Source organism: Excalfactoria chinensis, chromosome 2 (assembly GCF_039878825.1).
Source record: "Excalfactoria chinensis isolate bCotChi1 chromosome 2, bCotChi1.hap2, whole genome shotgun sequence".
NCBI classification, from domain to species: domain Eukaryota; kingdom Metazoa; phylum Chordata; class Aves; order Galliformes; family Phasianidae; genus Excalfactoria; species Excalfactoria chinensis.
In genome coordinates, this window is record NC_092826.1 from 15,383,339 (window position 1) to 15,397,610 (window position 14,272).

The following is a 14,272-nucleotide window of genomic DNA, read 5'->3' on the forward strand; positions in this document are numbered from 1 at the left end:
ATGTTTTGAGAGCAAGATAAGTTGACAAAGTTTGAAGTGATCTTCAGACCATATATCAAGGGATATTTTTATTATTTATTTTATTTTGTGACTCTTGCATTTGAACCAGTTGACTCAGAGATTCCGCAGTCTCTGTACGGAAAGGTATTCTCAAGATCTGACAGGGATAATGCTCTGAGTGACCTGAGCTGACCTCTGTGCAAGAGCATGAATGTGACATTCTGAGCTCCATTTTGACTTTAGTTATGCTATGATCCTTTGGAGAAAATAAATAAATAAATAAATAGTTTTTTTTTCTAGTGCAATAGAAACAAAAATCACTTTATAGAATGTTCCTCTTTTTTTTTTTTTTTTTTTTTTTTTCCCCCTCTCTCTCTATATATATCTATTTGACTTCTAATCAGCAGTGTTACTAACTAGTGAACAGATAAGTAGGAAAAATGTTTGTTTATTTACCAATTGTCTCCAAAGAAAGAGAAAAATTGAAATATTTTTAAAACATTTACCGAATACCTCTGGATGAATTATACTACTTTAGTTGCATTTAAAATATTTAATAATGGATTTTTAAGTCAGTCAAGTCATTCTGGCTGTTATCAGTACTTTCAGTCTAATTAATTATAAGAGTTGGCTTGTAAAATCAAAAGTTACCGTAGTATAGTTCAAGTCAATTATTTATTTTAAACTGACATTGCAATTGAAACAATTTATTTAAGTCCAGTTAATGATTAATATGATAAAACAATTTCATACTGTCAATTAAATGCTGCAGATTAATTCATTTTCCTTGAATTCCTAAGTCTTACTAAAACACTATATCAAATTATCTTTTAAAAAATAATGGTCATTACATATTGGCAGTTTATAATGTTTATTTTATGAGAAATTCAATATTAAGGCATATGCTAATGCATAATGACTGGTCCCTGGTATTTTTGCTTGTGTTAACCCAAATGGAAAGGTAAATCAATTCCAGGAGATAGCTACAGCTGAAATCTGCCACTTAATCTGGGACTGAACATAACATGTTAAAATAGCACAAATCTCAAACTTCTAAAAAAAGCCTGAAACTCATGTGGGCTTCTCTAATTGGTTTTATTTAAGAAATATAACTTGTTTTCCAAATGTACACCAATTCAAATAGCGATCTAAATCAAGGACTACATTTGTCTAATCTGGCATTTCAAAATGATTCAACTTCACTATGAAAAAAGTGACTACTCATTCTCATGCCTACAGTTGTGAAAAGTGGTTAAATTCCATTTTAGTATTTCAGCACATAGATTACAAATTAAAATAAAAGTTTTTTATATATCTATATTGACTTAAGAGGGATGATACGTAACTCTAGTGTTCCCTAATTTAAAGTGAACTTTCCCAGGTTGTAGTGTTCTACAAAGGAAAACTGTAATAGGTAGTGGTTTGGGTTTTTTATCTTTTCCTTTTTCTTTCCTTTATGAATGCTTCTGCAGATTTGAAAAGATATTCATGTTCTCCCTAGATTATTTTATTCCATCAGTGATTGTGTGTACAAAGTTTGTCTATGAGATTAATACAAATGAGAATTTCCACTGTTTGTTATTTTATCTGGGGTAAATTTCTTTTGCTATCATATGTTTACAAGAGCAACCTTGTGCATAGTTGTAGCATATTGCATATCCAAATCGAGTGCCTTTAGCACACATTCATGATCTATTTATGGAGCTTTGTCTCAGGGAAATGTCAAAGGCCATTGCCTCTTTTCTTGACTAAACATGGAGTTGGAATCAGGAGCAACCTCCACTCCTATATAAATAGATAGGCTTATGGATCTTCCATATGTTTCCATTATCCAAAGTTTTATCAGTTAAAACACTTTTCAGTAGCAGAACATTCAGGCTGCTTTTCTGAACTAAGTTGCTTCATCAGCTTAATCTCCTTTTAATTCCACATTATTTTCTCGTAAGCTTAACAAATTAGATGTTCTACTTGATATTTACCACTGTAGCAATGAGGTACATTTTAATACATGTACTATTTTTGGATTGTCTTTATCTTAACTTTTATCATTTTCCACTTTAATGTTGTGCATCCTTAAAGAGCTGGGTCACAACATGCCATTTCCTGAATGTAAGTTTAAGCTTATTATTAAGGGCTGGTGACTACTGATTATTTTTGTTCATTGCCTTACATATAAGTTTTACGATAGAAGTTTTGTGTAATGCTGTACTTTTTTTTCCACTTTTTTTTTTTTTCTTTGTTTTAATTAACATTATCCTTACTCAGTATTCTTGGTCATACACTTATATTTTCTGTGTTTTAATCTGGATATCAGTCTGCCAGAAATTCACCATACCCTGAATCATATCTAGTCTGGTCTTTTGTTATTATTCTTCATTGTGATTTTTTTCTTCTTTTATTCTCAAATAAAGAATAAAGCATGCCTAGATCTATTTCAGTTGCTTATAGTGCTGTCATCATAGGACAGAAAGCAGTGGGTTGTGTTTGTTTTCTTTTGTTTGATTTTCCCTCTATTAGGAGACTAATGTTTCTATCTACTACAAATAAACCTGGAGTCTTATCTGGTGCTTTTAAGTTTTAGTTTATCAGAAAACTACCACTGTATTATTTAGAAGTTCTGTACAATAGAACAGATATTAAGATATTAAATGTAAGATTGTGAAAGTAATATATTTAATGCTTAAATAAGATCTGTTTATTGTCTGTATAATGCTTAAAAAAAAAAAGCAGAACAAACAAACAAACAAACAAAAAAACAACAAATCTTTTCTCTTACTATTTTAATAGTATAGAAAAATAAAACACTTTCCACCTAAAACATTTGCAGCACAAACTCCTCAAACTATATTATCCTTTTGTATTTTATTTATGTTATATATATCTGTATTATATATTTTATTCTGAGTTCCATTTGCTTATGTGTCATATTTCATTATCTTGTCAATGAGTTTGGTATACAACACATGCTGAAAATGTGCTAAATGCTTCCTAGCTCCACTGAGAATCCTATTTCCATTTTCTAGAATTCCTCTACTAATTTGTGCAAAATTTGTTTAGTTTCAATCCTATTGTCATCCACTACACTCTAAGGACAAGTTTTAAAGCCTCTGAGAGGAAAGCTTGGACATAAATATACAAGCATACAGTCCTACATATTCATATGTGAGAGAGTTGGCTTGCAAAGATCTGAAGCCAAATCTAGGGACTGGGGAAGGATCAAAATGTTAATCAAATATATTAACAAAAATAATCCCATATGTTTTATGTATTATAGCTTCTACACATGTTAGAGGTGTTAAATAAATGATTATTTTTTATTTTTTATTTTTTTCTTAACAGAGCCTAGGGATAATAATAATAATGATAATAACTCATCAAGGATTTGCCTTTTTTATGAGTATTTTGAATAAAATAATCATTAATCTATTTTTATAGAAATGTGAGAGCAAAAAATAGATAATTATAGACACAGTCTTTGCCCAATATCAACTGAGATGACTGTAGAATTGTAGAATCATGGATATGTTTTTTGTTTGTTTGTTTGTCAGTTTGTTTGTTTTAAACTTTACCTTTTACTCTCCATCTATACTTAGCTTTATTTCAGCTCTGAATGCTTTGAGATTTCATATCCTTTTCAAGATTGGATGAAAATAATTTAATGCATGAGTGCATCTGACTGGCTTATTAGCAGTTGGAGAATCAAAGTTTTGCCCAAAACCTATGTTACTGTGTAATGCTACTGTGTCTTTCCTAAATAGAGCAGTTAGCACTTTCTTACTCATGAAGCCTCCTTTATTGATTAATACCTATATTTTTCTCCATCCATGGTATTTTCTTGACTGAATTTGTAGGAGGGAAAACTGAGTGCTGTCATTCTGACTAGTACAAACTTTACTACTCTGAGCTTTCTCAGGGCATTTGAAACTAAATGTGAATATAAAAATAGTTACAAAATGATCACTAACATTAAGACGTTCAGGTTACGTCAAATTAGTAAATAAAACATCTTCACTTTCCTCTTTTCATGTCAGTTGTCTTTACTATGTTAAAAAGAGGGAAATTTAATCTCTTAGGTTGCTGGAGAAAACACAATTCAAAAGAAAAAGTTAGCATCCAGTGCTACTGTGTGTCCCACAGGTTCTTCCACTTTGATCAAAACTGCCTCTACTGGTGAGTTAGAAGAGCCTATTGCGGCCACTCCTGGTGCTATTACTGTTGCTAGCACATCTGCAGATGTTACTGTATCCAGTGCAGTGACCATCCATAGACAACCTCCTGAAGAGCAACAAGTACAAGATATGAATATAAGAAAATCAATTCTGGAGTCGGCCTCTTCCAAAGAAGCACTCTCACTTCATCAAGCAAACTTACAAAGCACAAGAAGACGACCAAGAAAAGCTGAGCAAATAGAAAGAACTAAAGAACTTGCAGTTGTTACTCATAGAGGTATTGGATATTATTTTACTTGTGCCCATGCAGTTACTGAAAAATATTTTCTATAAATCAGAACTGAAAGGTCAGATGTACATTCTGGAAGTATAGTTGAATCAAATGGGAACTAAATTTTAAACCAAGTTTTAGGAGAACAGACAGATGGAAAGAAAATGAACTAATATTGTCATAGTATTTTAAATTAATTTGAATGATAGAAACAAACAAAAGGGAACAAGTAATTTTCTTTTTTTTTTTTCTTTTTTTTTTTTCTTTTTCCATTTCATACTTTACATCAGTATGCATTGTTATCAAACCTAGTGTGCAACAAAAGTTGAGATTAAATGTTATTCTGTGTTGCATATATGATTACACATAAGCTATTACAACATTGAAAAAAATATGCTTTCTAAATAGGTATTTTGTTCTAAAATAAGCAGTGATGCAGATTTATTTATTTCCCTTCTGCTTAAATCTTTAGAAGAGGTTGGGTTTTAAACATCTGTGCATTTTTATTCTACCACATGCAAAATTAGTGAATGAAGCAAAACATTTATGACTAGAACAATTATTGTTGCATATTTCAGTATTAAAACTAAATGTTTGATACATCCCTATGTTCAGATTATTTAATCCTTATGCAAAAATATTAATAATGAACACATTACTTGGGCTGAACTTGAAATGCAATGAACAACTTATTGCATTAAAAGATAAATGACAATAACTGAAATAGTAGGACAAGAAAATGCAATGCTAGAATGTCTTAATTTAACCAACACAGACATTTGGAAAGAAATGTCACATCCTTGTTTTAACGATACACAATTTGATGTTTCAGGATAATGTTATAGAAAATTCCATATTATTTATTTTATATATATATATGCTATTATATATATATATATATATATATATATATATATATATATATATATATGCTATTCCATTGCTCATTGTAAGCTATTTTGCCTGGAGAAAATATAAACACAAATAGATTGAGGAGAAACATCTTCTATAGCACAAGCAATCTGTAGTTGTCTTATTTTATGGTTGTTGTTTTCTAAAGATGTCTGTAGTTCCTTCTCTCCTGCCATGTTTAAAATGGTTATATTGTTAACATTTCCTATACAACACTTCAAAATATAATATTATTATATCAAAACCACATAACAGAATACATGTAGATGACACTGAAAAGGGTAATCATATACTGAGTAAAAGAATAACTATTTTTGTTTGGTAATGGTCAATATTTTGTTCATCAATCATCATTATACAGATGCATTCTTAGAAAGTATTTGTGAATGTGAGAGTATTGTTAGTGACAGAGAGTAATTTCTGCTATGGGCAAATACTCCACAGGTGTTTCTAAGGAGTTTCCAGTGTGTTTCTACTGAAATATTTTAACTTCTATTAAACAAATAAATACTCAGGAATATTTACTCATCTTGACCCACAAATTAAATTCCAATGGAGATATTTATAAGACTTACTTTAAAAGTTTATGTAATTTTTTTTTAAATTATTTCTCTTTTTAATAGATAGTCAAAAAGAAAATTAAGCAGAAATGTCGCTTGCAAATCTATCAAAGTAATTAATTCTTGAAAAAAAATATGAATTTATGAAAACTTACTATTTTATTTACAACTTAGTAAACACCTGGCGTATGTGTAATATTGCAAATTATGTCAGAATGGTGTTATGTTTTGTGACAGACTGGCTTTGGTGTAAAGGGATAATAGAATAATCCTGTTGTTGGATTCTGTGGAAAAGTTTTGTGAAAAAGATCTTTCAGAATATCTTAGCAAAGAGTACATTTTTATTATTGAGTTTGTATGAAAGAGATGTACAGCAGCTAGAGATCTAAACTAAATCTACTATCGCAAGTGGTAGAAGTGCTGCTCTGCTTCACAGAAAGGCTCGAATCCCGGGAGTTGGACTTGATGGTCTCTAAGGTCCCTTCCAACTCGCACGATAATGTGATACTGTGATACTAGGTAAATATTATTCTTTCACATTCACAGGGTTGGAGCACCTCTCCTACGAGGTAAGGTTGAGGGGAACTGGAATTGTTTAGCTTGGAGACAACAAAGTTCCGGAGAGACCTCATTGCAGCCTTCCAGTACTTTAAGGGAGCATATAAACGAGAAGAGGAATGACTGTTTATGAGGGTGGATAGTGATAGGACAAGAGGGAAAAGTTTTAAACTAAGACAGGGGAGGTTTAGGTTAGAAATTAAAAGGAAGTTTTTTACACAGAGGGTGGTGATGCACTGGAACAGGTTGCCCAAGGAGGCTGAGAATGCTCCATCTCTGGAGGTATTCAAGGCCAGGCTGGATGTGGCTCTGGGCAGTCTGGTCTGGTGGTTGGTGATGCTGCACATAGCAGGGGGGTTGAAACTAGATGATCGCTGTGGTCCTTTTCACCCCAGGCTATTGCACAATTCTGTGATTCAATATGCGCACTTCAAAAATAACTGTAGGTTGTATCAAAGGCTCTCTGAAGAATTTCTTCTCTCAGTTTATTAGAAGGAAATGACAGAAGGAAGAGTTCTTATTCTGTGTATTTTGGAGAGAGAAAAGGAAACCTGGAAGGTTTCAGTGAAATATTTTCAGAAGAGATAAGGAAGTGTAAATACAAGTATTTTTAAGGTAGCAATGATATATCCTGGGAAATACTGCACATGATTACATTCCTTCTTTAAAAAGAATTCAGGCTGCATTAGATGAATAAAAGAACTATACTATGTTATATTGATTTGAGTATTCCATGTTACAAAATAGCATCTCAGACAGGATGAAGGGATAAATATTTCAGGTAGCAAATTCTTGTATTTAGAAAACTTAAAAATGAACTAGCCTATATGAAAGAAATAAACATATTAAGGTAAGGTGTCAGAAAAATTCCTGTTATTGCAATGGAGACATCTTCTGGAAGGAGAAAGGAGAAAAAGGATGAAAGTCTTGCTTTCAAGAGGAGTCTTGATTACATAATGAAAAATATATTTAAAAAGTAAACACTGCTTTTTTTTTTTTTTTTTTGATTATAAGTAAGTTCTCACAAAAACAAGAGTGCAGGCTCATGAAAGTGTATTCCTTTATCTAGTAACAGTTCATACAGACACTAAATTGCAGTTCCTATTACGAAATTTCTCATCTTATTCAGATGAGAAGTCAGGAAGGAAATTAAATGTGATTTTTACATTATTTATTTTCTATTAAAGTATTTAAGTACTGTTAGCTTGATCATAACTGCATTAGTTGAAAAGAATCTGACATTTTTTATCTTATCTACAGTCTGTTTCTTATATTTAGAGTTCAGAGTTTATAAATACTATCAGTGCTACTAAATCACTTTAGAATTCTTATTAGCTGCATTTTTTCCTAGTTTGTTTTTTTTTTTTTTTTCAGTATTTGTAAACATAGTAAGAAATATTTTAGATTTTTTTCTTTAGAGTTCTTTCATAGTATGTTTATACTGTCTAAAGATATATGTTCATTTTTATTGCAGAATTACACATTCATCCTAAGAAAATACTACAGAGAATAATGGATTACATTATTACAATCTTCTGGTTACAGTAGTAAAAGAGGATGTGTGAACAAAAAAAAAAAAAAAAAAAAAAAAAAAAAAAAGCTGATTATATAGGAGTAGCAGAGTTTGTTTATTTGTTTGTTTTCATAAAATTGAGAATAATCCTTGAATTGTCAGTGCCAAATGCAAAATATAATAAAGTCTGATGCTCACTTTTGCTGACATGATATTGTACTTCTCTGGCTTTTAAAAGTACCACTAAGTATAAATAATTTTACAAATTGAGTGTAACAAATTTTTAAAGGCTTCTTAATTCTATTAAAGGAAATGAATTGAAATGAAATATCTCCAGTTAAGTCACTGGAGTTTTGTCCTTTAGTTTAATGAATCTGAACTTCTTCTATCATGGAAGAAAAGAATTAACTCCTATCATATAAGAAAAGCTCTGCATGAGCAATTTCTTGTGACCATCTCTCTCTCTCTCTCTCTCTCTTCTTGAAAAGTGGTTTAATTTCTGATGTTAAAATATTCAGATGTAAAATACTGGCTTTATTTATTTCCTCTCCCTTCCACCCCCCATTTAAATCAATATTGGCAAAGGATATCTACAGTATTGTTCATATTATAGTATTGTTCACACCTAGGAAGTCTCAGAAAGGAAAAGAATGAAATGATTTTTTAACACCTGATTAAGTACAATGATGGATGATTCAGAAGTTCTGCATTAGTAGGCAATGTCCATCATTGTCCATCCATGTTCTCTATACATTAGATAGAAAAGAGAGTTCTTTATACAGTAGATAGAAGAGAGTACCAGGTATAAACTATGTGATAAGGTATAAGCAATATGACTGCTACAATTCATAAATAATCAGCTTAGGTTTTCACATGTAATACAGAAAAAAGTAAGTAATGCAGACATACATAGGTTGGAGGAAAAAAATGCTTAGTGAAATCAAGCACAAACATTACAAAGAAAACAGTGTGTGACTTCAGTCTTTATGAAGCAGTCCAAAAAATGACTGCTATATTTGGAATCTTAAACCCCATTTATTTTCATCAGAACAGCAGATCTGAACACATTTCAAAACTCTGGATTCATATTCTCCTTACACAAAGCAGCAACATCAAATATTTTCAGTATTTTAACCATATTGTTATAGGTAAAGCTTGTGTGGGGGGAGGAAGGAAGATAAAAGTTCTTTTGTTCTGATTATTTTACTTAGCTTTTTATTTTCAAAGTAACTTTGATTCATGTTACTGATGTATCCATTCTTTTCCCTTTCAATCATATTCAACTTTTTTTCCCTCTGAATTCTTACCATTCCTTTCTTATTTCTCTATATTTTCCCCAGACTTCATTTAGTATACTTAACTATCACAGCTTGGCTTATGCTACTTGATATCTGACTTTATGCAGTATCATCATAATAATTAGGAAGAAACTATTCAAAACATTTAAAAAAAAAAAAAAAAAAAAAAAAAAAAAAAAAAAAAAAAAGCTTGTTGCTAGATATTTTCCATTAAACCTGTACTTCTTTTTGCAACATGTTAAAGGAAGTTTAAGAAGGTATGAGACCAGCTTATTTTTATTCTAAATTTTTATTGTAAGGCAAGAGAGATTAAGAAATATTAAGAAAATGAAAATAACCAAACTATAAGAGAACGTGAAAGAGGAATTAAATAGGGTGCTTGTGAAACTCTTTCTGGGGAGGGGGGGGGGGTGGGGAGGGAATGTTTGAAGATGGAGTTATTTAACTGTCTTGAATTTTTGAAAGATTCAGTAAATGATAGAGTACTGCTTTGTGAATATTTGATGTAAGCACTTTAAGGATTTGACAGAAAATATATTATTACATCCTGAATTTTATGAGATTTACTTAGAAGGAGACAAAGGAAAAGAAGAGCAGACAAGGTGAGATTGTCAAGTAAGAAATCAGTGTGGCTATGTTAGCAGGATTTTAGTGGGCTTTTTCTTTCATCATGAGTGAAACTCAGGTGTACAAGGAACTTGGTCTGAAGAAAGTCAATACATTTTTCAGTCTTGATTCATAGATTCTTATATGTTATAAGAATATTAATATAAAAATGTTGTGTGCTCTTTGTTTCTTATAGAAATCCTATAAATTTTTTATCAGCATTACATAATTTTAGGACTCAAGCATTTAACTACTGAACTGTGTTTGTTTGATTTTTCATAATAATTTTGAAATTATGTGTTTTATAATGTGCATTTAGACACACAGATGGGTTTTTTTTAATGAAGGAAACTGATAATCCATGGCTTGTTAAAGAATTTTCTTAGATAAGAACAAATAATGGCGATTTAAATATTTTACATCTTTTAGTTTCAAAGTCTTCGGAAAGCAGATCATTTTCATGCAGTGGTCAAGTTCAGTGTGATTAAAAGTAAGAAAAAGCATATTTCTGAATCATGCACACATTTTTATGGCTGTTCCTATATGCTATATGTAAAGCAACCAGAAATAACTGGCAGTGCATTGTACCTTTTTCTTAAGACTTTTAAAAAGGGTACAAGAACAGGGAAGTAAAAACCTATACTTCTTCATCTCAAACTGCTGTCCTGGCTGTGTTGTAATCCTTTATGTAAAGAATGTACATAATTTCCTGATTGATGGACTCTTTATATTTGCTGAAGTATTCCCAAAATAAATCACACACACACAGAATCACAGAATGACCCGGGTTAAATGCCCTGTTTTTGCCGGTGTCTGTTTTCAGTAGCCATCATAACAAGCTTTTATGACAACTGAAGTGATAAAATTATTTTTTACCCATATAAAGACGAACCTTTAAAAAAAAAAAAAATTAAAACACCCTTTGATAAGTCAACATAAAACAGAAAGTTATAATTGAACAGTGTTGCATATTAACACTGAGCCATAGAAACACCTGTTGAAGAAAAAAACAACAAACTTACTGGAATTATTCTTTCACTTTTTTTTTTTTTTTAAATTATTATTATGTTTTTGTTTGTTTGTTTGTTTGTTTATGAAAAGTCTTAGAAAAGCAGTATAATTCTTTACACTGTTCATTTTTTCCTTTACATTTCACAGTCATTACCTACAATGACATAATAATAGATGCATATATGCACTTAGTTTTCTCACAGTTATTTCATCTGTTATATATTACTTATTTTCTCACATAAATGCCAACATTATGCTACTACTTCATTATACTTGACATGTTAACTTCTGACTTACTGTATCACTACTTTTCTGCTGTAATGAAGGACTTTGTATTTTGACCATATGATATATTGGTGATATGTTAGTATAAATCAAATACGTAATTGTTAGATTATGACAACCAGCATTAGTGAAATTTTTCATTACTTTATATAGAGGAGACATACTTGCTTTCTTCCTTAAATGGTACTTTTTTCAAATTAGAAAATTTGTCATATAAATTGATGTACTGCAGAAAAAAACAGTTACCTTAAGATTCTTAAGGATCATTTGTGCAAAGTAGTTATATCTCCTCATCATTCTTACTTTAGAACTAACATGACGTAACTTATATTATGTAATGAATATTATACACTTGTAACTTTTAGGAATATACTTTTGCTTTATTAATATGTGTTCTACTTCATTATACATAGTTGAGATCATCACTGCATTACTTTATTATACAAATTTGTTATTTATATTAATTGGAACTCAAATTCTAACAATTTTTATAATTTGTAATGAAAATAAAACTGGGTGAGTTCCTCCGTAAAATTTTGCAGCAACAGTTCCAGCAGCTGTAAACTGATTATATTTTTCAGTCAAAAGAAATGTAAGATTTTTTTTTTCCCTTTTCCATGTTTTTTTTTTTTTTTTTCCAGTGTATTTTTAATGGAGATAAGAACCCTAAGATACATTTTCAAGTGCATACTAAATTATACATGACTTACATCATACACAGTATAGTTTTCTGAAAATTGTCATAGGTTTACATCTGTGCATTAAGAATAAATGGAGAATTTGCACAATTGAAATTGTAGTACTTTACATTAAAGTGAAATCAAAATATGTAAAATTTTAATATAAATATGACATACATATGTTAGGTTAAAATTAAAAGCCTATTACAGGTTTCACTGAAGTATCTCACTATGTTGATTGAACAATCTGGGGATCTGTTGTGCATGTTGACCTACTTCTGGAGCAGATATACAGGATTAGACATACTCCTGAAAGCATGATATGCAGTTTTTTTGCCGTATGTGAAACTAAGCATGTTATATGGGAAGACCAGAGAATATCAGATTGCTGTTTCTGCCATTAGAAATAGTAACTGCTGCAAGGAAAATCTGCCACAATAAGATTTTTAAGTTCTTGAACAACGAGTGATTTACTGGTTCAGCACCAGTCTCCTCTGAACTGTATTCCAAACTGTCTTTTGTCCCTTTAGAAAGCAGTAAATTACTCATTATTTCTTGGCTAAAATAAATCCAGAGAATATACTTATTGCTGTGGGTTATGTAATTCTGAATCTAGAACAACTTTTAATGTCAGCTTGACTAGGCCCTAATATCTGGGCCTAGTGCAAAGTGGAAAAAGTGATCTTGATTTTTATTTTCTAAGTTAGCAGAAATGTTTATTTTTATATATATTTATATATATATGTATTTATATATTTATATATATGTATTTATATATTTATATATATATGTATATTTATTTTCTAAGTAACAGAAAAAGAATTTTTGTCATGTAATTCAGAGGGGAAAAAGAGTGCTTAAGATAATGTAGTGTCAAAAACTTTTCCCCAGCATGCTCAGGTAGCTGTAGCTGAATTTAAATGAAAGTGGAAAGTGAGAAACAGAAGAGAGAGCTTGTGAGGGGGCACACAACTTGCCTTTGTTTCCAGAGATACTGCATACTTCATGAAACATTATACAGGAACACATGTACATTGATCTGAAGTTAATGTTTCCTAAATACCTCCATGGAAACTACAATAGATACAAAGATCACAATAACAATCTGATAGATCAGATTCTCATCTATGAAAACTATTCTTCATCATAATTATCTTCATTAGCTGTGTATTTTCAATAGCTATGTACAAGAGCCTACATAACACACTTGTAAATATCTGCACCAGCAGATGTGACTTGTCACTATTGAAATGCATTACCTGTCTGCCTCAATCTGATAATATCCACTAGTCTCCAGAAATGTTATGAAAGCATCAATGAATGTCAATGGGTGTAATTTTTTTCCTCTGAAGGAATTCTATTCCAGACTTTTTCTTCATATGCACTTCCACATCAGAAGTCATTCTGTTAGACTGCCCCTCTGCTACCATCTGTTGGGTGGCAAAAAAAAAAAAAAAAAAAAAAAAAAAAAAAAAAAAAAAAAAGTCACGGGATATTGGTGGAAAGGTTCAATATCTACTACCATAACCCCTAGTATCAGCCTCTGATCTTGTGAGCTGACATAATAAAACTTTGCCTGGAAGACTTGAAATTTCAGTATCTTACATGGAAAGATATTTTAGTTAAAGTGAAATTATATTATTCTGAACTTATTCTAGTTTGTGTATAAATTGCCCACCATGAGACTACTCAGTTACCTGAATCTCAGAAAATTCATCTTGCATGCAAACTTCATGTACTGACTTACCCAGTTTTCACAATAAATGAATAAATAAAAATAATAAATAAATAAATAAAAGTATTCCTTTATTCAGTAAGCCATTTAGATCCATCTTTTAAATCTGCAGAAAACAATGGACCTTCCAGCTTTAGAAAAAGATATGTAGTCTATATAATCTTCTCTTGTGTATCAAAGCCATTTGTGGGGTAAGAAGCATGAGTGTGTTGAATATATCTTCCAAGATGGATGCCTGAATATTTTCCAGACTTTCAGAATTTTTAAAAATAATCTCTGATTCAGTATCAAGTAGATCTGATGATACTGTTTAAGTTCATCACATCACATGATGAAAATTACATTTATGTCTGTCAGAGACTTTATGGGATTTGTGCACCACCAGTTCTGCCCAAGCTAAATAAACATAAATACATATATTTAATTATGTTTACATTTAAGAATTAAGACAAAACAAAAAACAAAAAGAAAAAACAAAAAATTAAACTACAAGTCACAGATATTTAAAGTAGTATTAAATAACACTGTAACCTTCTGTTTACATACAGCAATAGAGATATGGCTATACCAGATAGCTTTTTATAAACATAAAAAAGATTTGATAGTTTTTCAATTATGTAATAAAACTGAGATGCCAAAGGTAATTCTAATGCACATATATTAGACTTAATAAC

At 30.6% G+C, this 14,272-nt stretch overlaps 1 protein-coding gene across 5 annotated transcripts in view; it reads left to right on the plus strand.

Moving 5' to 3' along the window:
* The window catches only part of CSMD3 (CUB and Sushi multiple domains 3), a 496,245-nt gene that overhangs the window by 182,217 nt on the left and 299,756 nt on the right, over positions 1–14,272 (plus strand). For 3 of the 5 annotated variants that reach the window (XM_072330149.1, XM_072330150.1, XM_072330151.1), the window contains exon 7: positions 4,138–4,446. The exons of the other annotated variants lie outside the window; for them this stretch is intronic. In XM_072330149.1, the coding sequence (XP_072186250.1) occupies positions 4,138–4,446 (309 nt within the window). The remainder of the gene's footprint in view (positions 1–4,137; positions 4,447–14,272) is intronic. 5 annotated transcript variants of the gene reach the window in all.